At 33.5% G+C, this 27596-nt stretch overlaps 1 protein-coding gene across 8 annotated transcripts in view; it reads right to left on the minus strand.

Moving 5' to 3' along the window:
* LOC114337108 (cyclic AMP response element-binding protein B) overlaps window positions 1-27596 on the minus strand; it is a 138848-nt gene that overhangs the window by 46108 nt on the left and 65144 nt on the right. For 4 of the 8 annotated variants that reach the window (XM_028287501.2, XM_028287496.2, XM_050642990.1 and 1 more), the window contains exons 3-5: window positions 26649-26798; window positions 18941-19067; window positions 2319-2390 (exon numbers count right to left, since the gene is read on the minus strand). In XM_028287501.2, the coding sequence (XP_028143302.1) occupies window positions 2319-2390; window positions 18941-19067; window positions 26649-26798 (349 nt within the window). The remainder of the gene's footprint in view (window positions 1-2318; window positions 2391-18940; window positions 19068-26648; window positions 26799-27596) is intronic. The other 4 variants (XM_028287504.2, XM_028287498.2, XM_028287497.2 and 1 more) reach the window with 3 other exon arrangements.

The following is a 27596-nucleotide window of genomic DNA, read 5'->3' on the forward strand; positions in this document are numbered from 1 at the left end:
CGAAAACATAAAGATGACAAACATTTGCCATTCACCTATCATGGTTGCTTTTTCGATTTCTAAGCCTTAAATTAGGGGTGTGCCGCTCGTCTATATCCTTCACCAAGATATCCTTCTTCTCCCTATACTGCGTGTTCCCCTAATATTTCCTTGCATAATCAACTGTAATATATGGAAATTTACATCTTTCTTCAATGGCGCTACAGCCCAAATCGAGCATTGGCCTCCTCCTAACTGCCCATAATTTATTTATCCCGTTTATAAGTGGAAAATTTGATGCGCCACTGTCGACGCATGTGCCACTAAAAAGTGACGGCACAGTGTTCATTCGTTTTTTATTAGATTCTACTATTTAAGTTATTGGGTCTTATGGTGCCTAAAATGATTAGCAAATTTCACCTATAGCGGCTCTTAGTCTAGTCCCTTTTGCCACTGTTTTTAGTTGAGAATATATTATTATTTATGTCGCCTTTTCTGTTCTGCGAGACACAATGCTAATGTCATCGGCGAAGGCGGCAATCTGTATTGATTTATTTGTCAGGAGATTAGCTCTTCCTATTTTCAACTGTCTTATCACATATTCAAGAGTATCACATATTAGTTCAGCCTTTATTATATTTGGCTCTACCTCATCATCAATGGTGTTACAGCTTGTTAGGAGCCAAAGCATTCTTTAGAGCAATTCTTTATGCTTACCAGCTTCCTCTTTTTATTTTTTCTACTACTGAATTATTTCTAAGTTTTCTCGCTTCTTGTTTGCAGTAAACATTGTTTATTGTTCTGATATAATATATTATATATTTATGTTCTGATATAATATATTTTGTGAATGTCTTTATTTCTAACTAATTGCACCAATGGCAAATGTTTTACTATATCCAAAGCTGTATTTTAATAAAAAAACAAGCAAATACTTCTTGGTTCAAGTTGAAAAATTAGTAAAAATAAACAAGACATCCGTAGTACCTAGTCCTAATAGCCCATTTCCTAATCCAAATGTCTGTCCGATTTCGGCTTCCAACCATATTCTATTATTTTTAACAAATTAATTATGGGGTCAAACCGGCAAACGAGTGTATGTTCTCAAAAAAATTGATAGTGTGTAAAAAATGTTTTATTATCAGCTAAGTACTTTCAACACATAACGTGCCATCATCAGAGCTTCGTCCTCTTATAAAACCTTCATAGAAGAGCAATTGCTAAACGACACAATAATAAACATAGATCCAGGGCAAAAGCCACAAATATCGGGTATAACAACACCTTAAATTGAATAAATTACATCTAAATTCTTTTTATTTTAAAAAAACAACATGGCTGAGTCAAACCACTTTGAGCCCACGTGAACAGCTGAGGAGGACTAGGAGTTGTCTTTTTAAAATAAAAAAGAATTTAGATGTAATTTATTCAATTTAAGGGGTTGTTATATTCGATATCTGTGGCTTTTGCCCAGGATCTACGTTTATTATTGTGTCGTTTAGCAATTGTCTATGAAGGTTTTATAAGAGGACGAAGCTCTGATGATGGCACGTTATGTGTTGAAAGTACTTACCTGATAATAAAACATTTTTTACACACTATCAATTTTTTTGAGAACATACACTCGTTTGCCAGTTTGACCTACTTAGAAGTGTGTACAAGTCTTACAGTCTTTTCCAATTAATTATGGGACTAACGGTTTGATGTTCGGTACATTGCTATGAGCTTGAATTTTTAGGTACAATAGAGTAGAATTACAGCACCCAGACTATGCACTGTATAAATGAGGAGAGTTTACAATACATAAAAAAATTATTATTGCAGAAAACTTAAAAAAAGTGATTGAGAAAGAAGATATGAAATAAGCATAAAAGACAAACATGTACAGAACAAATCATACTTGCTTCCTTTTTATTTCAGTCATAGGGATAAAAAGAAGTATTGTAGACATTTACTAAGTTGTCATGAATCGGTCTAATGCATACTTGAGGAAAACATTATACATAATAGAAAATGTGATAAAAATGTAAAGGATGAGTATTTTGGGTTCTTTTTAATATGTGTTAGGAAACATGTAGAGATGAGCTTGTCATCTTTTCGCAAGTCTTATTATTTCTCTTGTTAGTATAAACACACATTTTTATTGTACTTACTGCATACTGCATTTTTCCTTCAATTTGGCTGAGAGTAAAAAAAATAGTGGTGCATGGGCTAAATCTACAATCTAACAGGATTATTAAAAAATTTTAAGTAAGAACAGATTAACACCAGTGCTTACATGAATAAACATCCTAATATTCCCTTTATCAAAACAATGAACGATTCGTGAAAAAACTAACCTGTGTGGTATGGGATAGAGTGAGACGACAGCTCACTATCTGCCTCTGAAGAAGTTTGCTCGATTTTCCCTTCTGTGAACACCATAAAATGCAAATTCAATTATTACAATGTTCACGTCTTTTTCTGAAGTCCTGATCTTTAAAAAATATAGAGTTATTATTATAATACTGTATGTAAAACCAAAATGCCATTGTTGGTTTAAGTTTTAAGCAAACGTTTGAACTTGAACTATAACTGTATGAGGTAACTACACATCATGAAAAAATCATGTAATTGAACAGAGATACTGTTTTACACTACATTTTTACAATTCCGACTAAACTATATTTTAATATTTGTAACTTATAACTTGTGTTATAGTCAGGCAGCTAATGGAAACATATAACGACAACTAAATTAATATTAGTTTCCAACTAATTATTTGACTTTTAACACCTTGTATATCAAAAACTACAAACTTAAATGCAATACTGATACATATAGCCGGTTATAAAATTTCATTGTGTCTTTAATTTTAACAGAAAAAATATATAGGTTTCCATTTAAAAAACAAATGGATGACGACATAGTTAATATTATCAAAAGTAAAAGAAATATTGAGGGTAGGTTCTTTTTAAACGAACACAGTATAAAAAGAATGGACCAAAAGCCTGGAGACGACTAATTATCGCCTATTAGTTACTTTGGTTTTTTAAATACAACACCGTGTATATTGTACCTTAATTGAAATCTTCATTTCAATACCAGTTCAACCACAATACTTTCGATTTTATGTAGTTAGGAACATCTCAAAAAGATAAAACAGATGCCTAAAAACGTCTAATCGTCTCAATATTTTTTTTTATTCAAAATATGTACAATTAGATTTGAACATAATTAAAAGTTTACTACTAATTGCTAAATTAATGTCTACCTAATCAAGTGTTCAAAATGTTCTCTGCGTTATTAATTTCGTTTAAATCGGGTCAACTAGGAGGCCATTCAATACTACCGAATCTACTAATTCATCTTCTGGGAAATGTCTGATTTAAATAACGTCAGATTTACACCAAAATGAGCTGGAGTTTCGTCTTGCTGAAACCATATCTTATTAAAACTGTCCTAAACTTGTAAGTGGCATTTCATGATTCTAGCCTGTTACATTTCCTTCTATAAAAAACGGCCCAATTAACGGAGTACCCACTATACCCTATCATATAATAATATTTAGTTTTTGTGGTCTGTTGGGTATGGTTTTCAAGTACCCAGTGTGGATTTACCTCTCTCTACTATACCTTAACACCTATAAACATACGTTAAGTACGTCACGAGGCATATAATGTCCCGTAGCGAACATTTGCCACAGTGCGTTACGACACAGTCGACGCAGCCAACCGTTAGTGTAATATGAGGTCTATTTGTCTCATAACGAAGCCAAGGTGTTAAATTTTGGCAATTTAGATTCTCACACACTGTAAATATTGCTTCGTCGGAAAAACACATCTTGTTAATGAAGTTCGCATTAGTTACAATTTTTTTATCATTACCTCACTAAACTGTAATCTACGATCGTAGTAATATTCTTCAATTCTTATGTAATACACGCAAGAGTGAAGAATGGCCTACATCATGTATTTATGCAGCTCTGCGTGAGGATCTTCCGAAACTCTGCATTACATCATACAAGTTTTATTGTAATTTATAACAAGTATAATTTTTATTTTAAGTTATAACAGTTTTTGGTCTATCTGTTCGAATGCCATCTTTTCCTCGTCCAGTTTCCTCAAAGCGCTTTACATTTTTTTGTACCGTCGCACAGTGGTGAATTTTGCCGAAAACCTGGCCAAAATGCAAAAATTTAAGTTTATATATTCCGAGAAATTTTATATGAATCTTGCTCTGTAGGTTTCGGACGATCATAAACGGCCGTTGAGGATAGAACAATACAAGCATATCACATATTTATATTAGTGTAAAGTTGGGATTGAACGAAAGCGGACCGAATAAAATTAAAGTGTGTTATACAATTGAGGCATTGTTAGATTTTCGTTTAACACTATAGACGTGTATTATTTTGTTATTTTATAGTGGATGCTATTTCTTGAGGTAAGTGGAGTATTTCAATATACTTTTTAGATTCTTCTTCTTAACATAAACTTTATTTACAACATATTTACAAAATGATGGCAATAATCTTCAATCGTTTTCTGTTTACCAAGTGTTAAAATGGGAAAAGTAAAAAAGTCAGCTTTGGTCAGCAAAGATTTTTTGCTTAATAAATAATTCAATGTGTATATAAATACTCCTCAAGAAATCATCTGCAACAAGTTGCAAACTTAACGGAATTCTTCATTCTAAAAAACTGTAACATGCTGGAGAATTTCTACATTAAGAGACTTTAATGGTATGGTCAGTTAATAAAGTAAGAACAAAATATGAAGCAGTTGATTCAGAAAATTTACAGTTTTTCTTACACAAAAACCGCAGTTTTTTGTTATTTTTTTTTACTTTCTTCTTCTTTTTTTAAATCTTTAACTCATTTTACCTTTATGTGTAGGTCTATCTTTTTGCTTTCTTATTTTTATATTTTTTAATAATTTTGGTCGTGCGAGTCCAAAAATTTTGCCTTTTTTTTAAATAAAATGCATAAACGATACTTTATACATATAAGAAGCCAAAAATAGGTAGGTCAACTCTTAATACATCATTGTTTTGTAAATGGATCCGATTAATTATAATTATTACCTGCCAATGTGTGGCTTCTTAACACAAAGTTTCGTTTATGCATTTCATTTTTTAAAAATTAAAATTTTTGGCTCACACGACCAAAATTATTAAAAAATATAAAAGTAAAAAAGCAAAAACAGGATTATACATAAGAGTAAAACAACTTAAACATTAAGAAAAAGAAGAAGAAAGCAAAAAAAAATAACAAAAAACGGCGGCTCTTGTGTAAAAAAACTGTAAATTTACTGGATCAGTTGCTTCATACTTCATATTTTGTTCTTACTTTATTAACTGACCATACAACATTAAAGTCTTTTCATGTACAAATTTTCCAGCATGTCATATTTCGTTAAAATGAAAAGTTCCGCTAAGGATGCATTTGGCTGCAGATGATTTTTTGAGGAATATTTATATACATTTTGAACTATTTATTAAACAAAATATCTTTGCTAAGGAAAGTAGACTTTTTACTTTTCCCTTTTTAAAACTTGGAAAACTCAAAAAAAATTGAAAATTCTTGCCAATTTGCAAACATGTTGTAAATAAAGTCTATTTTACGAAGAAAAAAGTCTAAAAAGTATATTAAAATACTCCACTTACCTCCAGACGTAGCATCCGCTATAAACTAACAAAATAATACACGTCTATGGTTCTAAATGAAAACCAAACAATGCCCCAATATTATTGTATAACACACTTTAATTTTTATTTGGTGCGCTGTCGTTCAATCACAACTTTACACTAATATAAATATATGATCTCATAGGTGCCCATATGAATGGGCAGGCGCGGATACAGAGTGGGGTCAACGGGTCCATGGACCCCCTAGTCTATAAGCATTTTTTTATTATTTATTATTTTTTTCTGTTAACTCTTATTTTCAAACGATCAGTAAGTCTGGACCCCCCTATTATGAATTTCTAGATCCGTGCCTGTCCATGGGCATATATAATACATGGGCAAACTATAATATATTGTCATCCAAAGTATACAAAATGTAATGTGCATCTTCACGTCTGGCTCAACCCCTAAAAATTTTTTAGATGGGCGCCCATGCATGATCTGCTTGTATTGTTCTACCCTTAACGGCCGTTTATGATTCTCAAAAACCTACAGAGCAAGGTTCATATAAAATTTCTCAGGGTATACCTATACAGTGGCGGCTCGTGACTACTAAAAGGGGCGGTGCACAAATAGATAAATTTACCATAGGTAAATTTACCCGTAACACAACTTAATAGGTAAATTTACCGGGTACTGGATGAAAAAGGATTTTTTTTTCGTTTTTTGACACACTATCTTTAAAATTGACATTTATGTATAATTAGATGATGGCATGGATAAGAATTATGAAAATAAGGCAAGGCATATATTTAATTTTCGTAAATATTCACTAAATCAATGATACCATGTCTTGCCCATGTAGAATCGCTCCCAAACAAAACATACAAGAAACAGAAAAATGCATTTTTTCATCACATCCACAAATTAAGCAATTTATTGAATATATATTTATATTAAACATCCTTACACGGCCTTTAAAATTTGAAGAGCCTTTAAAATTTAAAATTCGTAAATATGCACTAAATCGATGATACCATGTCTTGCCCATGTAGAATCGCTCCCAAACAAAACACACACGAAACAGAAAAATGCATTTTTTTCATCACATCCACAAATCCAGCAATTTTTTGAATATATATTTATATTAAACATCCTTACACGGCCTTTAAAATTTGAAGAGCCAGATGAAATTTCAAATCAACGCTAAAAAGTTATAGATAATCAAAAACCATTCTAATGGTTTCTATAAAATTCTAACTCTATGCTAACACTAGCAAAGTCACATTCTAAAACACACTCGAGCCAAAGTTTGCCTGGCTCGGAATCTCATAAACTCCGGTGTCCGTTGTAAGCTGGCCGCGTCTACCTTTTCCTATGCTTTTGAAGTCAAATCTCGAGCCATAGGGAATGGTGCTCGGGTAGAGTAACTCACGGGAATTATTTGTTTTTTCGTGGATAATAAATTACATAATGATAAATAATGTATGTAGATAATGCATTGATATTAAAAAAAGCATAGTAAAAATACAATTATTTTTATTGATCAATATATTTTCCCCTAAGTATATTTTTCAGAGCCAGTGCCATGGCTCGGTGGCCCCTTAAGACTAGCCGCCACTGTACCTATAAACTTAGATTTTTACATTTTTGCCAGGTTTTCGGCGAAATTCACCACTGTGCGTCGTGTCGTCTTATTGGGACCGTGCAAGTTTGGAAGAGCGACACCTGGTTTCATAGCTCGGCAACATTTATAGCACTTTTAATTATATTGGCCAATTATATTAGTCCTGGTTACTGGATAATTGTCAAGGCCATAGACCAAAAAAGAATAAGAAGAAAAAGTAAGATTGTGGTTATGTTATTAAAAGGTAAATATTGTACTACAAGCAAAATACAGTAAAACCTGCCATATCCGGATCAATGTGGCGACAGACCGATCCGGATATGAAAAAATCCGGATATCAATCAAGACCACTTCTTTTATAGTCTCTAAAACGTTTTCTCCTTCATACATTCCAGTAATCAACGCCGTCAATAACCTTCGTCGATAGACCCGTTTTATAGATTCTATAATACATTATTTCGCCATCTTTTAGTTCTTTTGTGTCGAGATGAGACGGTGCGTTGTCCAACAGCAGGACTGCTTTTCTCGGTTTATTTCGGTAGATGCGGACGGCAGAACCGTCCGGATGTGGGGAGGTCCGGATATGACAGGTCCGGATATGGCAGGTTGTACTGTACTATTAATTAAATTCACTTTTAATAATTGCATATCATATCAATATTGTGGAGCAACATATAATTTTTACAATTTATAACACATCATTTGCGAAATCTCATTTTCTTCAATGACAGTAGGTATGAAATATACGTCAATTTGACAATTTCAATTAACAAAATGCATTATTATTTACGAAATATGCTAAGAAAGTTTTTCCTATGCTATATGCTAAGATTTCTATATGCTAAGATTTCTCCGCTACTAGCGCACGATCGTTTCTCGTATCTCCTCCAAGTACTTGCACACAGCGAATAGATAGGAGAATGGTTTGAGAAAGTATCGTTGAACAAATTAGCTACTTCACTATAAGATCTTTTTCTATCGCCATAGCCCCTCATCATCAAAACAGCAATTCGCTCTTTTTCATTAAAAACCAGCTTTATTACAGAAAAACTTTTCAGTAAACCTCAAGCTATTAGTTTTATGAATTGATATCAAAATCACAGCATTCTATATTTACTAAATTACTTCAAAACTATTTGACACTGATAAGTTTTATTTCTTTAAGACCTTCGGGACTAGATAAATACCAAGTGTTATACAGGGTGTTTGGTAAAGAATGGTCCATAGCTTAACCTCAGGTTCCTGAGGTTAAAATAGGCCGATTTAAGCTAACTTACCTTAGTACAAAGTTTATAATAACCGAGATACAGGGTGCCAAAGTTATTTTTTTTATTTATTATTGAATATTTCCTGACAGGTATGAGATAACAACAAGAAATTTGGTATGTGGGGTTTTTTTGGGTCGAGAAAACTAAATTCCCTACCAAAAATTATGTATTGCCCAGAGGGCGCCACATACGCATTTCAGCACTCATTTATTACGTTCAATTTTTTTATCCCTCACTCTGTATAATTTTAACATTAAAATTTTTATTCTCCTATTAGTTTTACTTAAAAAAGTTATACTTCTTTCATCTCCCTAAACTCAACCGTTTTCGAGATAAACGCATTTTAAATCTGCGATACACCATCATTTTTAGCATAATATCATTGTAGTTACACCCGAAAAATAACTTAAAACCATAAAATTATCCAAAAATGTATCGCAAATTTCTTCAAATGGAATTTGGGATGCAATGACATAAATTTGAGAACTGGCACAATTATTATGGTTTTAAGTTATTTTTCGGGTGTAACTACAATGATATTATGCAAAAAATGATGGTGTATCGCATATTTAAAATGCGTTTATCTCGAAAACGATTGAGTTTAGGGAGATGAAAGAAGTATACCTTTTTCAAGTAAAACTAATAGGAGAATAAAAATTTTAATGTCAAAATTATACAGAGTGAGGGATAAAAAAAATTGAACGTAATAAATGAGTGCTGAAAGGCGTATGTGGCGCCCTCTGGGCAATGCATAATTTTTGGTAGGGAATTTAGTTTTCTCGACCCAAAAAACCCCCGCATAGCAAATTTCATGTTGTTATCTCATACCTGTCGGGAAATATTCAATAATAAATAAAAAAAAGTTTAACTTTGACACCCTGTATCTCGGTTATTATAAACTTTGTACTAAGGTAAGTTAGCTAAAATCGGCCTATTTTAACCTCAGGAACCTGAGGTTAAGCTATGGCCCATTCTTTACCAAACACCCTGTATATGTATGGTTGAACTCGTATTGAGATGAGGATTCCAATAATAATTTCCAAAAACCATTTATCATTACAAAAAATCGGCTTCGAAAACCTACATCGTTATTTTTTTATTATTTCATTACTTTTAAATTTTATCTAATTTGGTTGATATCTTTTATTGTTTCTTAATTTCTACTTTGGACTAAACATTTCTGCATCTATACTACAATCAAAAGTAAGATGAAAATATCACAAGGAAAAATTCCTGTACTGGCTGTATACCATAAATCACAAAAAATAAAAACCTTATTTTGTAAAAGGTATATGTATTTAAAATCCCTAAAAGGGGCTGTATCACAAAACGTTTTCGGAATCAATATTCCATCATCAGTGTTACCACAGGTTTACGTAAAGATACGATTAGAGTGATGTGAAATGACTGTAAAGGATTTACAAAGAGATTTATGTAGTTCTAGTTGTGTTAGTATACGTTTATTATTTACAAAGTCTGTACTTTACTCGGTAAAACTCGTGGTACTCTCTGCATATGTATGAACTTCCAATTTTGGTGCAGATTGAACTTACTAACCTATGTGAAATATACTTATATAAAACTTATATTTTTTAAAGACCCGGAAGTTTCTATTTCGACAAGCCCATTGTTTAAGATTTTTCTGTAAATCCCATACCACAATAGACTATGTCCTAATAAGAGGGAAAAACTCTTTATATTTATAGCCCAGCATGCAAAATTTAATGATAAAAAAATTTTCAATTCGAAAATCAAAATTTGAGAAAAACAATGGGTTCATACCATATTTTGATAATATAATGTGGATTACATTTTATTACCAAAAAATACTGATAGTAATTTAAACATGCATCATAAATAAGAGTTGAAGTTTACACTAGACACAAACGTATATCACATGTATACCTTCAAAAAATTGCTCTAACCTTAAACTTTTTAACCTACATGGTCATAATATATCTTCAAAGTTGTTTCCGAGTCGCTAGCAATTATTACTGACTTTATAGCTAAACTGTTGTTTTAAAGATCGTAGAAGGTAGACTGTTCCAATGAAATCGTTAATCAGCTGTAAATTACACGAGGAATGAAGATGATTCGGGATAAAGCATATTCAGAGAGTAAGGTAAAAGTTAACTGGGAATACAACGGAGAACCAAATTTTCGTAGATTTCCAGCAAGCATATGATTTGATAGAAAGTAAAATATCGTCTGAGCCGACTCGCATGATTTGCGAATCGAGGATCTGGCCTTTGCTGATGATATAGATGCAGTTGTTCTACAAGAGACGTGAGAGAGGTGTTTTCACAACTCTAGGAGGAAACAGGTAGTCTCGAATAAATAAAGATAAGACAAAATACATGCTATACTAAATTTACAATCAAGATGCAGTAGAAATAAACAAACCAAGACACGTTAAATGCTACTAGGGAACACTCCCGAATCTTAATTACTATGTATAAACTTTGAAAATCATGATTTGAGATTTACAATGTATACAGGGTGAGGCAGATAAAGGGCCTATTAGAAATATCTCGAGAACTAAACTGCCGTGCTAAGCCCAAAGGCGGTAACTGATTTTTTTATCGAAAATGACATTTTTGTATTTCTAGGTAGGTTTCATTATATTATAATGCTTCTACAACTCCAAAGATTTTGTAAATATATTCTAGATACCCATTATAATAGTTACACAACTCTAAGGACTTGGTAAAAATATTCTAAATACCTATAATCTACGTAGAAATACAACAATCTCATTTTCGATAAAAAATCAGTTACCGCCTTTGGGCTTAGCACGGCAGTAAAGGTAAGAAAATCATGAAAATTGGAATACATAAGTTTTGAGGTGTGAACTATTTAATGAAAATATTTTGGTCTCTTTGCTACTTGTGGTTATACAGGAAGTTGATTGTAACTTCGTTTTTTTAAATGGGACACCCTGTATATTTTTACAATTTTAGATTCTCCTCGATTTCTTCTTTCTTAAAATATGAGGTTTTGTAATATTATACAGGGTAGATTAAAAGATAATTACGTTTCCTTATTAATTTCGTAGCAACAGTCACACCCTGTAGAATTGTACTAGTTTGACATAATAAACTCTATTTATGTTCAAATGATATAGTCTACTATTGTTAAGAATTATTGGTATAGTTAAATTTTTCATTTTAGTATACAGGGTTGGTCGAAACTCGGAATGAATATTTTCTTAAATGGAACATCCTATATTTTAGTATTGTAATGAAATGATATTTTAAGGTACTTTTTTATTTCTTAAGTATTCCCTATACCTAACTGCTTTAGTTTGTGAGGTATTGGTGATTCAAGCCAAACATTAATTTCAACACAAAATACGTGAATTTTTATTAGGTTGGCCGTGAAAATATTCAATCACAAATAATTTTTCGGAAATAAATACATATTAATCTAGACTCTAGACTGATACTTAAAATTGCTAATAATTGTTGAGCCATCAAAATACCTTCGTAGTTAAGATTGTTGGTGTGATTAACAATTAAGCACAAAATTAAAGCAGTTAGGTATAGGGAATGCTTAAGAAATAAAAAAGTATCTTAAAATATCATTTCAATACAATACTAAAATATAGGGTGTTCCATTTAAGAAAACTCAGAAAATACTCATTCCGAGTTTCGACTCACCCTGTATACTAAAATTAAAAATTTAGCTATACTAATAATTGTTTACAACAGTCGACTATATTAAAAATCATTTGAACCTAAATAGAGAATTTGATGTAAAACTACTACAATTCTACAGGGCATCAAAGTTGCTTGGAAATGAAAAAAGAACGTAATTATCTTTTAAACTACCCTGTATAATATTACAAAACCTCATATTTTAAGAAAGAAGAAATCAAGCAGAATCCAAAAATGTAAAAATATACAGGGTGTCCTATTAAAAAAAACGAAGTTATAAGCAACTTCCGGTATAACCGGAAGTACCAAATAGATGAAAATATTTTCATTAAATAGATCAGCCTTCAAAACCCCTTTATTCCAATTTTCATAATTTAGTTAACTTTAGTTCTCGAGATATTTTTAATAGGCCTTTTATCTGCCTCACCCTATATACATTGTAAATTATGATTCGGGAGTGCTCCTTGTAGCATTTAACGTGTCTTGGTTTGTTTATTTCTACTGCATCTTGATTTTAAATTTAATATAGTAACCAAAAATCCAAGAGCAAGAGTTAGTCAGAACATTAGTAGGCATTACTAATAATAAAGCAGAGTTTAAATATCTAGAGGCGGCAATCACAATAAGAGGGAATTATACTCCCTATTATCATTATTAAGATCTAAGCTGCTAAAAAGACAATAAATAAGACAGTACATGTCAATTATTCGCCTAGTTGTTACATATGGAAGTGAAACACCAGTTGACTCTACATCAGCGGGAAATAAATAAGCTGCTGGTATTTGAAAGGAAGGTTCTCAGAATGAATTTGGCCCTCAAAGGGATGAATTGACAGGAAAGTGGAGAAGGGGCCGCAATGATGAATTGGTGACTCTTTATGGTAGATAAAACATCGTCAGACATATAAAAGCTAACCAGATAAGATAAGCAGGTCATGTGGTAAGATCAGAGGAATATATACTAAATGTACATTCAAGATGCAGTACAAATAAACAAACCAAGACACGTTAAATGCTACTAGGAGCTCTCGGATAACTTACAATGTATACATTTTGGAAATCATGATTTGAGATTTAAAATGTAAAATGTATATACATTGTAAATTGTGATTCAGGAGTGCTCCTATGCTGCATCTTGATTGTAAATTTGGTATAGAGTGTTAGGCCACGTTCAATGAACAAGAGCTTGACGCGCGTTTTGCTAACGCACGATTACAACTACATACAGTGTTGGCAAAAAAATCTTTACATTGCCAAATAAATCACCAAATTTGAAGACAATTTGCATGCGTTCTGTCTGCGCTTGGTTGGGAGGGGAGGAGAGGGGGGAGAGCGTACTTGCGACGGCATTGTCTGTAGTTTACGGACTACGGACCGCTTAGCTTATTTAGGGTATTCTGCGCGTTTTCACTGTAAACACTTGGCTTTGTGCGGGCAGTCAGTGTTAAACTTCGTCTCATTTACCGCGTAAAGTTTGAGATCGTCAAATTCTAAATTGAACTGACAAATATGGGTCGAAAGAAACTCACAAAAGAGGAGAAGGTTCGTGCTTTAACATTACTGGAGAAAGGGGACTCTGTAATTACCGTAGCACGTGATATTGGTGCTTCAAGAGAGGCTATTTATTAACTGAAACGTTGCAGCCGAAGGTTTCAGTTGATAAATAGCCTCTCTTGAAACATCAATATCACGTGCTACGGTAATTACAAAGTCCCCTTTCTCCAGTAATGTTAAAGCACGAACCTTCTCCTCTTTTGTGAGTTTCTTTCGACCCATATTTGTCAGCTCAATTTAGAATTTGACGATCTCAAACTTTACGCGGTGAATGAGGCGAAGTTTAACACTGACTACCCGCACAAAGCCAAGTGTTTACAGTGCAAACGCGCAGAATACCCTAAATAAGCTAAGCGGTCCGTAGTCCGTAAACTACAGACAATGCCGTCGCAAGTACGCTCTCCCCCTCTCCTCCCCACCCAACCAAGCGCAGACAGAAGGCATGCAAATTGTCTTCAAATTTGGTGATTTATTTGGCAATGTAGATTTTTTTTGCCGGCATTGTACATTTTATTCAAGCCGTTCACATTCACATGGCCGTCGTGTGAACGTGGCCTTAAAGACAGTGTTTTTTGAGAGACCAGACGGTAGAAGTAGGATGGTCAGTAGGAAGTTCCAGAAAAAGATGGAAGGATGATGTTGAAGCCCATTTATCTAGGATTAGGGAACAACAATGGGAAATTGAAGCACAAGATCGTAGAAGATGGAGGGCATTATTGTAGTGGGTGCGGCGAAGACTCACCCCGAGTTGTAAAGCTAGTCAAGAAGAAGAAGGTAAAAGTCCCAAAATAAAAAATCAGCAAATAAAACGTGTAAACGGTTTTAATTTTTTTTGCGGTCAGACTGTCATCTGTTTATACGGGAATTAGTGCGAGCAAAAATGTAACATAATGCAGAACTACTGATAAAAAAATGAAACCGAAAGTTTTATTTCTCGTGCAAGTAATGAAGCTTAAAATAGGATAAAACCTCGCAATTTTTACAGAATGGATCGATTTGCTTGAAAATTTGAGAATAAGTAGTGGATAGTCCAAGGATCAAAATCTATATGATGCCAAAAGGCGCTTTTACCATGGGGGTGGTTGCCACCCCATCTCGGGGGTGGAAATTTTTATTATATTTTGACCGCAAGAGTTGGTAAAAACATTCATTATAAGCCAAAAACGTTCTATACATTTTTTTGATAAAATTAATAGTTTTCGATTTATTCGCTATCGATAGTGTTAGTTTTATATCGAAAAAATCAACGTTTTTAATCAGTTTTCTGCTAATAACTCAAAAAGTTTTCGTTTTGTCAAAACAACTTTACTTAACAAAAATGTACCTTTTGAAAAAATAAACAAAAACCGTTTTTTATATTTTCTTTAAGACCAATAGTAATCGAGCTATACTTTATTATATGTTGGCTCTTCTTCGTCAAATGCTAAATATTGTAGTTTCAAAGTCAAAGGACGGGAAACTATGCATTTTTCGAGGATAACTTGTTGAAACTAATTTAAAATATTTAAAAATATGTATCTCCAGAAATAAATAAAAATCTCTAGCTAAAAAAATTAAGTGACATAATGAAAAGAATGCCAGTCCCTATTTTTTTCAGCAAAAAAGTGATCGTAAACTACCCACTAATCACCACCCTAATTAAAGTTTGTCATTGACCTGATTGGGTTTTCTTGATTTATGTATTGTTAATAGCTTCTAGAAGTTTGATCGGCTTAGAATAATTAGTTTAATAAAAATGGAGTTAAAAGCGAATAACGAGTTTTTGTAGTTTGGTAAAAAATGCCCTTTTCTTCAGAATAGAAAGATTAGCATCAGAGATACGAAAAAATATGTCAATATGAAATTGTAGCTTATTTAATTCCCAAGAACTTGGTTTGCAAAAAATTTTTTTACGGCAAAAATTGAGTGGGCTATTGACAATTAAAACTTGTAATATCATGCAAAAACCACCTTTACCAACCCTTTCAATGCCACCTCTCTTTGTCACTGAGAATTTTTAAACGATTTAATATTAATAGATCTTGTAAAAACCTACAAAAATTTTTTTAACGAACTTTCTAAGATAAAAAATGAAAAAGTTACGGTTAAAAAATCAATATATTTTTTTTGAAAAAAAGAGAAATCCAATTGGAAGCATAATAATGTAAGTTAGCGGTGTTTTTAGTCATTGGCCTTATTTATTCTTCTTTATTTATGTATTATTAATAGATTCTAGAAGTTTGACTGACTTAGAATGATTAGTTTTTAAAAAACTGAAGTTTTTTAAAAACTTCAAAGCAAAAAATGCCATTTTCTTCAAAATAGAAAGATTAGCATCAGAGATACAAAAAAAAATGTTTTTCCATCGACCGTCCATTTATGATCAATTTTAACACCCTCAAAATTATTGATTAATGACCCCTATTAATGGATGATTATCTATTTAATGAACGATTTCATTATAGGCAACACAACATACATTGCTTGCATAAATTAATTAAACGCTCTGTGATTGGCAGTGACCTGTGGTGTAGGCAACCAAACATATACCTATTTATATTCCCACTAAAAAAATTAAAATCAAGTAGCCGCTGTTAGTACTATCTGTCATTGTATGTCATTATTTACTTTATTGTTTAAAATTCTGTGTATTTGAAAAATCAAAAGATGAATATATCTTTATTTCTGAAAAGTACGGTCGACGAAAATGTTTTGTAAGGAACTCGTGAATTAAAATGGCGATTAACAATCTCAAACATTAACGCGCTCGCGCGTTAAAATATCTCAATTGTTAATCGCCCTTATTAATACACTTGTTGGTTAAATAACTATAAATATGAAATTGTAGGTAACTTAATTCCCAAGAACATGGTTTGATAAAATTTGTTCTACAGCAAAAATTGAGTGAATCGTAAATGAGTATACCATCGAAAAACATTGATTTTTTAGATATAAAACTAACACTTTCGATAGCGAATAAATCAAAAACTATTAATTTTATCAAAAAAATGTATAGAATATTTTTTGCTTAGAATGGACGTTTAATTAACTTTTGCGGTCAAAATATAATAAAAAATTTTCACCCCGGAGATGGGGTGGCAACCACCCCCATGGTAAAAGCGCCTGTCAGCATCATATAGATTTTGATCCATGGACTATCCACTACTTATTCTCAAATTTTCAAGCAAATTGATCCATTCTGTAAAAATTGCGAGGTGAAAAGCTTTGGTTCCTGGACTATTCCTGTTCTGAGAAAACACTAAACACTCATAAATGATGATAGCTGGAGAAAGTTCGACAACGGATTCATTATCTTCATGAAAAAACAACGCATTAAATAAGAAGTAACATAGTACTTCTGGATGCTGATATCTGTCAATTAATCGTCTACCAGATTTGGACGGTATTTTTTTTACTAATTTGGTCTGTAAGTTCTTCCCTAAGTTTTGCTACAATTCAATACACATCTGGACCATTCTAATAGCAGATAGAAAAAGAATTGATGTATTTGAGGCGTGGTCTTGATGCCTTGTCATCTTGCTCTTGTGTGATGGAGAGAATACTCGGAAGAAAAGCAACGGTCGACCTTCCGAAAAACAATTAATTGATAATTCCGAGCCTAGTAGAGATTGCAATTGCTGGATCCAGCATCCAGCAATCCAGCTGGATCCAGCGCTTTTTTTCACATGCTGCATCCAGCAAATCATGTTGGATCCAGCAGCGCGGATCCGCAAATGTGTCAAATTCGAAAAAAGTTACTTAATTTCTTCATTAGCCTCTTTATTCAAAGCCGTGAGTTGGCAACTTGCGATTCTATCGCCCTGGCAGTAGCTCAGTATGGTGGAAAGTTTCTATAGCTTAGTAGAAGTTTGCATCGATAAAGCGTTGATATACATTGATTCTGCGATAAAATTCTCTGCAGGCGAGTGGTCAATAATCAATGAGTCAATCCACTTTTAACCGGCTGTAGAAGCTCTTTACAGAATAGATTCCACTTTGATAACGGCCGACACAACTATGAAATTTGTCTTAGACAAACTAAATAGCCAGGACTTTGGCCTTAATGCCGATCTATCGGAAGCACTACGCAACAGAATCACGGAACGACGTCTCTATGAGATTACAGGTACATTAGTGTATTTACAAAATAAAAAAAAGTATGACGAAGGACTAAACAATCCTGGTTACTTCCCCATGCCGAAAAAGAATGCAATGCGACAAGAGATGAAAGATTTGTTGATTCGTATAAATAAACAAGTAACTGTGGAACCAGTGCAAGCGATAATGGAAGAAGATGGGCCAACTAATCCGGAGCCTATGAATTTTACTTTGGAACAAAAACTTGAGATTGAATTGAAACGAGAAAGAGAAAACATTTATAGCCAAAAAACTGCTTCTCAAAAAAATTACGAAAAGATTTTGCAAAAGGATATAGCGGTTTATGAGCCCGAAGGAGTGAAAGGCGATCTTTGTCAATGGTCTATGACTATTTGATGACCTTAAAACCGACCAGCACAGAGGCCGAGAGGCCGGAAGGGCTTTCTCCGCAACCGGCTATATGTGCAGTTCTGTGCGAAGTAGGTTAGGCCTATGTTTTTAAGGTATCACTTACATAAAACTAAATAATTCATGTTTCTGTTTAGAAATTTAGCATACAGACAAAAAAAAACATTAAAATCATGTTTTTATTTTGATTCCACATTTTGTTGGATCCGCGCTGGATCCAACTGGATTCAGGTCAATCTTGCAAAAATCCAGCTGGATTGAAAATGCTGCTGGATTGCAATTCCTAGAGCCTAGCCGTGGAAGCCTACGTTTTCGTTTACGCAGATATCCTTTACTGCATCTGAAGAGTTCTTGGCACGAATGAAGGAGATGTAATCTCAAGAAAAGAAGAGAAATATCAACTAATTTACTTCAATTTATATTTTCGACGTGTGGGAGATTAACAAATCATATTAAATGAAAAGACAGACCCAATAAGGGGAAATTATTACAAACGTACTACCAGATATTTAAAATCTATGATGCTACCTTAAGATCAGCTCATTTTACTAGTTTGTATACATTGTATACAATTTGTTCTTTGGTTAGTGTAAACTTCATAAAATTAAATTCATGCAATAACTAAAAATGTATAACTATACCTCAAAATATTTACTATAAAAAATACTAAAATATATTTTTTAAGCAAATCCATAACTAAAAAAAATCGAGAAAACTTTGAACATCGAGAAAGTCTGTCTTAAGGCATGCACTTATATAACATACCAGCTATCTCACCCCCGCCTAAATCATTCAGGATCTTCCTATAAGATGGCCTCCTCGTCAGCAAGTCCCTGCGTTTCTTTGGAGATTCTTCTTCGGAATAACTATCGTCGCTCCCTGCCTCTACCACCTACAAAAAAATCGAGATATAAAAGAGTTTTTGTTACCCCTAATAACTAACTCTTACTAATATCCAGTAAATTGTTTGTTGGAGACGGAGATACCTTAGAACCATTTTTGAATTACGTGCAAAATTTGAATTACGAACGTACTTTATCTTTATTTGTATTAAAGTTAAAGCCGCTAGAAGTTATAATTTTCTTTAAAAAATTGTACATTAATTTGTTTATAAAGGTTTTACGCAAAGTACCCCGCACAAACCTTATGGAAATTAGGTCCCAGTGGATTTAGTTCATACTTTGGGAAAATAGTCTTTGAAGCATCCTGATAAAAAGTTCTCATGGGCACATCTCGATCGTATGGAGGATTTTCAAGATATAGAGGCACAAACTCGGGAAATTATAAGATTTACTGGGTATTCCAATTCCCTGAGTTACTGGTTATCTGGCAACATGTAGAAGTTTGGATTAAATAAAAGTACTAGTAGTCTAGGATTTTTTCCTGGCTATCCAATGGCGACCTTTACTTTGACCTTGACCTTCAACGGACGTCATCTTCTCGAGTTTCGAGGGTTTTCAGCATTAAATTGATATAAACAGATTACTCATGGGTTTTTGGGATCGCTAAGCACGAATATGCCATCATAATTGACCTCCGGAGCACGTGGTTGCCAGGGCCATTGCAAGGGACGTCATCTTCTAGAGTTTAGATGGTTTTCGGCATTTAATTGATGCAAATGAATTACTGGAGGGTTTTTTGAGGTCGCTAAACACGAATATGCCACCAGAACCGACTCCCGGAGTACCTGGTTACCAAGGTCAATGAAAGGGGCTTCTGGAGTTTCGAGGGTCTTCGGTACTGCATTGATGCAAACGGATTAGGATAGGTTTTTGGAGTTGCTGAACACGAATACGCCATCAGAACAGACACCGGGGTACCTGGTGCCCAAGGCACGTCATGCTTTGGAGATTCGAGAGCTTTCGGTACTAAATTAATGTAAACTGATTACTCACAGGTTTTTGGGGCTGCTGAACGTAAATACGTCATCAGATCCGACCCACGGAGCACCTGGCGCCTAAGACATTAAATTGACGCAGATGGGTATTACTCATGGGTTTTTGGGGCTCCTGAACACAAATACGCCATCAGAACAGACACCGGCGTACCTGGTGTCTAAGGCACGTCATCTTCTGGGGTTTCGAGACTTTTCACTACTAAACTTATGCAAGCGGATTACTCTTCTGTTTTTTGGGGTTGCTGAACACGAATATGACTTAGATAAAAGACTCTGGAGTATCTAGTGACCACCATCAAAATAGAATATAGTAAATCGATCTTAAAATAAATGAAGGAAAAACATTGTCAGATATAAATTGATTGTTTATATTTATAAATAATTATCACCCTGAAGAGACTCGGGCCTAAACGGGGTATATATAATTGAATAGCACAACATAGTTATTTTAAACTAAAAAGGGGTAGTTCCCTGGATTGGCTGTATACCTTATAGTTAAACAAACTGGAACATGAAGTAAAAACCACTTCTATGTAAAAGGTATATTTACTAAAAATTTTTAGAATCCCAATGGATTCAATAAAATGAGTTCATCAGAACGTTTTCAAACCTATCGGTCCATCATCAGTGATCTAAAATCAAATAAGTAATCCCACTATTAAAATTGAAAAGATGGTTGAAATTGTGAAAGTTAAAAAATGTGGTTATGATTACTTACTTGAATACTTGCAAAATAGCAATGTTCCCAGAGGTTTAATCCTTGAACATCGGCGTTTAGCCATTTTAAATTTATTTCAACATAATGTAGATTTATTTATAATCACAACCATTGTTTGGTTCTGGGGCTATTTTGCAAGTATTCAAGTAAGTAATCATAACCACATTTTTTAACTTTCACAATTTCAACCATCTTTTCAATTTTAATAGTGGGATTACTTATTTGATTTTAGATCACTGATGATGGACCGATAGGTTTGAAAACGTTCTGATGAACTCATTTTATTGAATCCATTGGGATTCTAAAAATTTTTAGTAAATATACCTTTTACATAGAAGTGGTTTTTACTTCATGTTTCAGTTTGTATAGTTATTTTAATAAAAATCTACAAATAACAAAAAAACTTTTCATCAAGTTGTACGCTTTCTTTGAACAGAAACTCAGAAAACCTCCGAGTACCCGGTGTGTACCAATCCGTTTGCATCAATTTAGTACCGAAAACTCTCGAAACTCCAGAAGATGACGTGCCTTAGGCGATAGGTGCTCCGGTGTCTGTTCTGATGGCGTATTCGTGTTCAGCAACTCCAAAAAGCCATGAGTAATCCATTCGTATCAATTTAATGCCGAAAACTCTCTAAACTCAAGAAGATGAATAACCTTAGGCATCAGGTGCTCCGTGGGTCGGATCTAATGGCGTATTAGCGTGCAGAGACCCCAAAAAGTCACGGGTAATCCGTTTTTATCGATTTAATGCCGAGAACCCTCGAAACTCCAGAAGATGACGTGGCACAATGTGATTCGTGGGTCGGATCTGATAGTTTATGCATGTTCAGCAACCCCAAAAACCTAAGAGTAATCCACAGTAGAGCTGCAATTATCCGGACTCCAATTATCCGGATCGCCAATTATCCGGATCAGATTGAGAAAAAGAAAAAATCAAATTTGTAAAAAAAATAATTCATTTTACTGTGATTCAGTACTGTGTGTCCATATTACGTGATGTAAACTTTGTCATTTACATATTGTTGTGTATACTATATTGTTTTTCATAATAAATACCATAATATATTCTCCATTGTGTTTTGCTGTAATTACGTTTCTATCCCGGAAAAGGCCTTTTTCGAGACAAATCCAATTATCCGGATTTTTGATTATCCGGATCGGGTCCGGGTCCCAATTAATCCGGACAATTGGAGTTCTACTTGCATTTGATTCCTCCATTTGATTCCTCTGAAACTCCAGAAGATAACCTGTCTTAGGTACCAGGTGCTCTTGTGTCTGTGCTGATCACGTATTCGTGTTCAGCAACCCCAAAAACCTATAACTAATCCGTTTGCATAATTGTAGTACCGAAGACCGTCGAAACTCCAAGAGCCCCTTTCATTAACCTTGGAAACCAGGTGCTCCGGGAGTCGGTTCTGGTGGCATATTCGTGTTAGCGACCTCAAAAAACCCTCCAGTATTTCATTTGCATCAATGCAATTATGCAATGCCGAAAACCATTGAAACTCTAGAAGACGACGCACAGTGTTCAAAATTGGTCAAAACGTGATCGAAACTAAATTTGTTTAAACTGTAAAAGTGATCCGGCTGAAAACTTGGAATATTTGAGGTATTATACCGTATAACGAGTATATTATAACATGGGTCGTTTTTTTTTTTAGTTTTCATCCCTTCATTAGAGGGTGAATTACTTAAAAGATATCGTTGTACAGAGTGTTTCATTAAGAATGTCCAATTTGATTTGTAGATTCTAGACCTCACAATATTAGGATATAACCCAAATCACTTAAATAAAATGTGGCTTGTTACAGAGTTACAGGATGTTTTATTTAAACATTTAAAAAGAATTCTTGCTCATTGGTTTAAAACTATTTGACGTATCCTTTTCATACTTGGCAAAAGGTGTGGGTACTGTACACCCTATAAAATTATGTTAAACAATCGTTTCTGGCTATTACCAGAGGCGTACGACAGGGGACAGTGAATGGTTGAACCTTCCCAAATTCTACGCTACTGGCGGAAAGGCCATTTTAGCACAATTTTTCGATTCTCCAATACTATCTATGTAAATAACATACACTTCATTCGCAACGATAAAGTCATCAGTTTTCGAGATATTTGAAGTTAAACATGTAACGGCACAGATATTTAATTAATGTATTGTGCCGCGTAATTTCAAACTTCAAATATCTCTATTACCAATGATTTTATCGTTAACACTGACGAGTATATTATTCATTATTAATGATAAAATCATAAGTCTTCGAGATATTTTAAAATTAAGCGACACAATACATTATTCAAAATATCTGCGCCGTTACTTGTTTAAGTTCAAATATCTCGAAAACGAATAATTTTATCGTTAGGTGTGAGGAGTATGTCATTTACAGAGCGAGTATTGGAGAATCGAAAAATTGCGCTAAAATGGAAATTCCGCCAGTGGAGTAGGATTTGGAAAGGGTCAACCCCTCACTGTCCCCTATCACGTACGCCTCTGGTACTAACTATAAACAGATATTTAACATAATTTCACAGGGTGTATAGTACCTACACTGTCTGTCAAGTATGAGAAGGATACGTAGAATAGTTTTTAAATACTGAGCATAGTTTTTAAATTTTTAAATAACACACTCTGTAACTCTGTAAGGAGCCATATTTTATTTCATTGATTTTGGTTAAATCTTAATATTTCGAGGTCTAGAATCTACAACTCAGACAGTATATTATAACATTGGACATTCTTAATGAAACACCCTGTATATATATATATTTTTAACAGTGTTATGAGTGGTAAGAAATACTCAATACTTTAAAAAAAAAAAACAGTATTATTGGTACACCCGGTCTAGCAACAATATTATTACGGAGATATTTTTAAAGAATAAGGCTATAACATATTAAATAACTTAAATCGGACAAGAGGTTTAGGAAATTCGAGGCATCAAAATTGTCCCATTTTACACGTAGTGCGTTAATTTTGCTGCTTAGTGTATTAATATACACGGATTATGCGACAGATTATGACGGAAGCTCGAAACAAACGAGAAGCGTTGAAAAACCCTATAACGTATCTGCGCGTAGAGCTAACAATTTTTGATGAATTCGCACACATTTACATTTACTCCAACTCCCCAACATTTTTCCCAATCGCGCCTAAAGAAATATAACTTCAGTAAATTGTTAATATAGCTATTTATAAAACTAATGTACAATATTCTCTATTAAGCAAAAACACTACTTCATCAAAACTAAAATCTCTTTTCGCAACCCCAACAAATATCATGTGTTTGACATACATGTAAACAATACATACGAATGCAATTAATTCAGACTTAACGCGCGCATCGCTCGATGCAATGCGCCATGTACTCAGTTCCGCAGTTTTGCGCAGTTTGTGTTATATATTTTTTTTATTCCTTACATTGTAATCTTTCATCTAGTGAAGGATTTAACGTGGCACAAGATGGCACAATAAACGTAATACGCTGTCAAACATTAATTTTATCAAAAATTGTATAGGTTTTTAGACAGCCGATTATATCAAAATTATAATCAACTTTCCGTGAAGCTAACTATATCATTTTATTCTTTAAAGTATGTATTTTTATCTCCAATAATTACTTTTACATTAGCTACCCACATAAATGAAGTAATAATTAAAGTAAAAGGCATATTCTGAGGATTTAAATTTGATGTATAAAATTATATTGAATTTTGTACTTTTGATCATTAATACATCTGGCCCTAACAAACTTAAAAAATCAATTTTTGCTGAGAAGTTGCATCATGAGTAGTACAAACAAACCCCTTAATTTCGGTATTCTCAGATTTATTTTTTTTTTGGACTTTCGATCACGTTTCCTTCAATTTTGAACACTGTGCGACGTCCCTTGCAGTGGCCCTGGCCACCACGTTCTACAGAAGTCAATTCTGATGGCATATTCGAGTTTAGCGATCCCAAAAACCCATGAGTAATCTGTTTATATCAATTTAATGCCGAAAACTCTCGAAACTCTAGAAGATGACGTCCATTGAAGGTCAAGGTCAAAATAAAGTTCGCCATTGGATAGCCAGGACAAAATCCATGACTACTAGTACTTTTCTTTGATCCAAATTTCTACATGTTGCCAGAAAACCAGTAACTCAGGGAATTGGAATACCCAGTAAATCTTATAATTTCCCGAGTTTGTGCCTCTATATCTTGAAAATATTCCATACGATCGAGATGTGCCCATGAGAACTTTTCATCACAATGCTTCAAAGAGTATTTTCCCAAAGTATGAACTAAATCCACTGGGACCTAATTTCCATAAGTTTGTGCGGGGTACTTAAGCCATAAACATTTATACTTTAATTGACATTAATGATAGAAGAACTCAAGAGGAACATACTGAGCTTAGAAAAATATTCGTAGGTTTATTTTTGGCCAAGATATCTGAGGCGCAGGATCGGCTCACAACGTAAAGGTTCGCGCGCTAACCTATCCATACCGGTGTCAGAAAGTTGGTCGAGAACACTTCGTCGACGGAAAATTAGTCGACAACATTTGGTCGAAAAACAGTTGGTCGAATGCAAAAATCATCGAATGTACAATTCGCCTACGAACATTTGATCGAATGGTTTTTTCGTCGACAAAGACCAAAAGGGAATAATGTTGACAAATGAAGGATTACTGATTTTTATTTTTTTTTTCAAGATTTTGTTTAAATTTTCTGCTGTAGTTTAAAATGTTGATAAGTATCAATTTAAAAGTACATATAAACTCATATATGCAACCAGCGCCAGGCAGCGGTCAAACCAGTCAGAAACTATCAGCGAATAGTCGACCAGCGCGAGTAGAGGGGATAATACTGATGATTGTATTATGTTCCCGCACTGGCCAACTGTTTGCTGACGATTTCTGACTAGTTTGACTGTTGGTTGGAACAGACCTAATTTTTTTTTTAATTTCTTGGTAAAAAACTCAGTCAAACTGAAATAGCTATTTGTATAACAAGGGAGGAAAGTGTAACTTTTCCTCCCGAGAATGAAGTTTACTGCCCGACGCGTAGCGGAGGGCAGTAATCATTCAAGGGAGGAAAAGGCACTTTACTCCCATGTTATACATATGGGTTTTCCACCTTCCTCAAATAACAAGTAATTTTTTCATTTTTACTTAATTTATTTATGTAACTAACCAACAAAATTTATTAGAACTAAAACAACAAGTAGGTACAATATAACTGTAAACTGTCAAATATAAGTCAAATTATTAATGTAAACATTGTTAAATCAAAATAACAATTTACTGTTTTTTACCATTCTGCAAAATACGGGATGTTTTATAAATAAACGTTAAAATATATAGATACTTCGTAATAGAAAATAGATATTATACAGGGCGTCAATAAGTTATATTTCATGAATGAAATATTAATGAAAAGTATACTTTCGGTAGAGGCAGGTGGAAAAATGTTTGTTTTGTCTGATGAAAATCGGTCCGGATTAACCGGACTTCCGGGTTATCGGAGGCTGACTTATCGGGGTTCCACCATATTGTAAATTTGCGTTCTAATTGCGTTAGGTAGTTATTGCGGTGGTAGTTATTGCGTTAAACATATTCAATATCAGCAATATGTTTTTATAGCACTAACTAATAAAGAGTAATAGCCATCGTGTTGTTTGGTTTGCGATTACTGCGACTATCTATAGTATTATTATTATTGTATTTATATAAAAGGAGGTTGATTACGCTCACTGTTTAAAATTACCGTTATTCACAAATCACAGTCACTGATCTTGACGTGATTTAAAAATCGCAACATCCATTATCATTAGCTTAAACACATATACACGTTATGTTTTTATAAACTTACTCTCAATGTCTGTAAATTTCCTTGGGTAGTCTGTATAACAGAATTAGGTTTACTGCTGACCAATATCACGTTTCCTTTACTTAGCATGGGTTGTAGATTCGCAGCCGTTTGTATGACAGATTGTTGGTTGGGTTGTATGACGCTTTGCACCTGTAAATATTTACAAAATCTTATAAATATTGGTAAATAAAACTATAAGGTTACAAGAATATTTAATATATTATGTACAATGTGAATACTTATTGGCGATCAGCTACAATAGACATAAAACAAATAGTTGAAACCGTCAAGGTCATTTGTGCAGTAAATATTATTCGCTGTGAGCTTCGCTTGTATCGCCAACTAGCGGATTACTAGTGCAACTTCGGCTGGAAATTTAATGATAAAAGTATTGCGCATAATTTACAACGCAAAGAAGTAATTATGATTATTTTTTTTAAGATTTAGCTTAATATTTTGACGTTAGATTAACTGTGAATATTAGTTTCCTTCTTTCCTACTTCCAATACTTTCACAATTATCGTGTAGGTGGCGCTTAGATCAATATATTAATTTTATTATAAAATGTTAAAAAACCAAATTTCCGTATTTAAAACGTAAGTTAGTATATTTAAGGTAAAAATATATGCCACAGGTTTGGCCAACTAATATTTTTTCTACTACTGGCCAACTAATATTATTGTTTTTAATTTCAATGTTTTAAATTAATCATTTTGACATTTATGTCAAATTTCCAACCGAAGTTCACTGATTTGTCACTACTGGCGCTCACGGACTTTCAAGTATCTTCTCTATAGGCGGTCGGTTTATCCCTAAACAACATTTTTTATTCGATTTTATATTTTTAAGTTCAGATATATTTCTTTTTATTTTTCCAAGTAAGCCTCAAATTTTTATCAACAAATGTACTTTTCCTCTCTTGGTAATTTTTCGAAAAATGCTTCCTTT

The sequence above is a fragment of the Diabrotica virgifera genome, chromosome 2 (assembly GCF_917563875.1).
Source record: "Diabrotica virgifera virgifera chromosome 2, PGI_DIABVI_V3a".
Classification (NCBI taxonomy): domain Eukaryota; kingdom Metazoa; phylum Arthropoda; class Insecta; order Coleoptera; family Chrysomelidae; genus Diabrotica; species Diabrotica virgifera.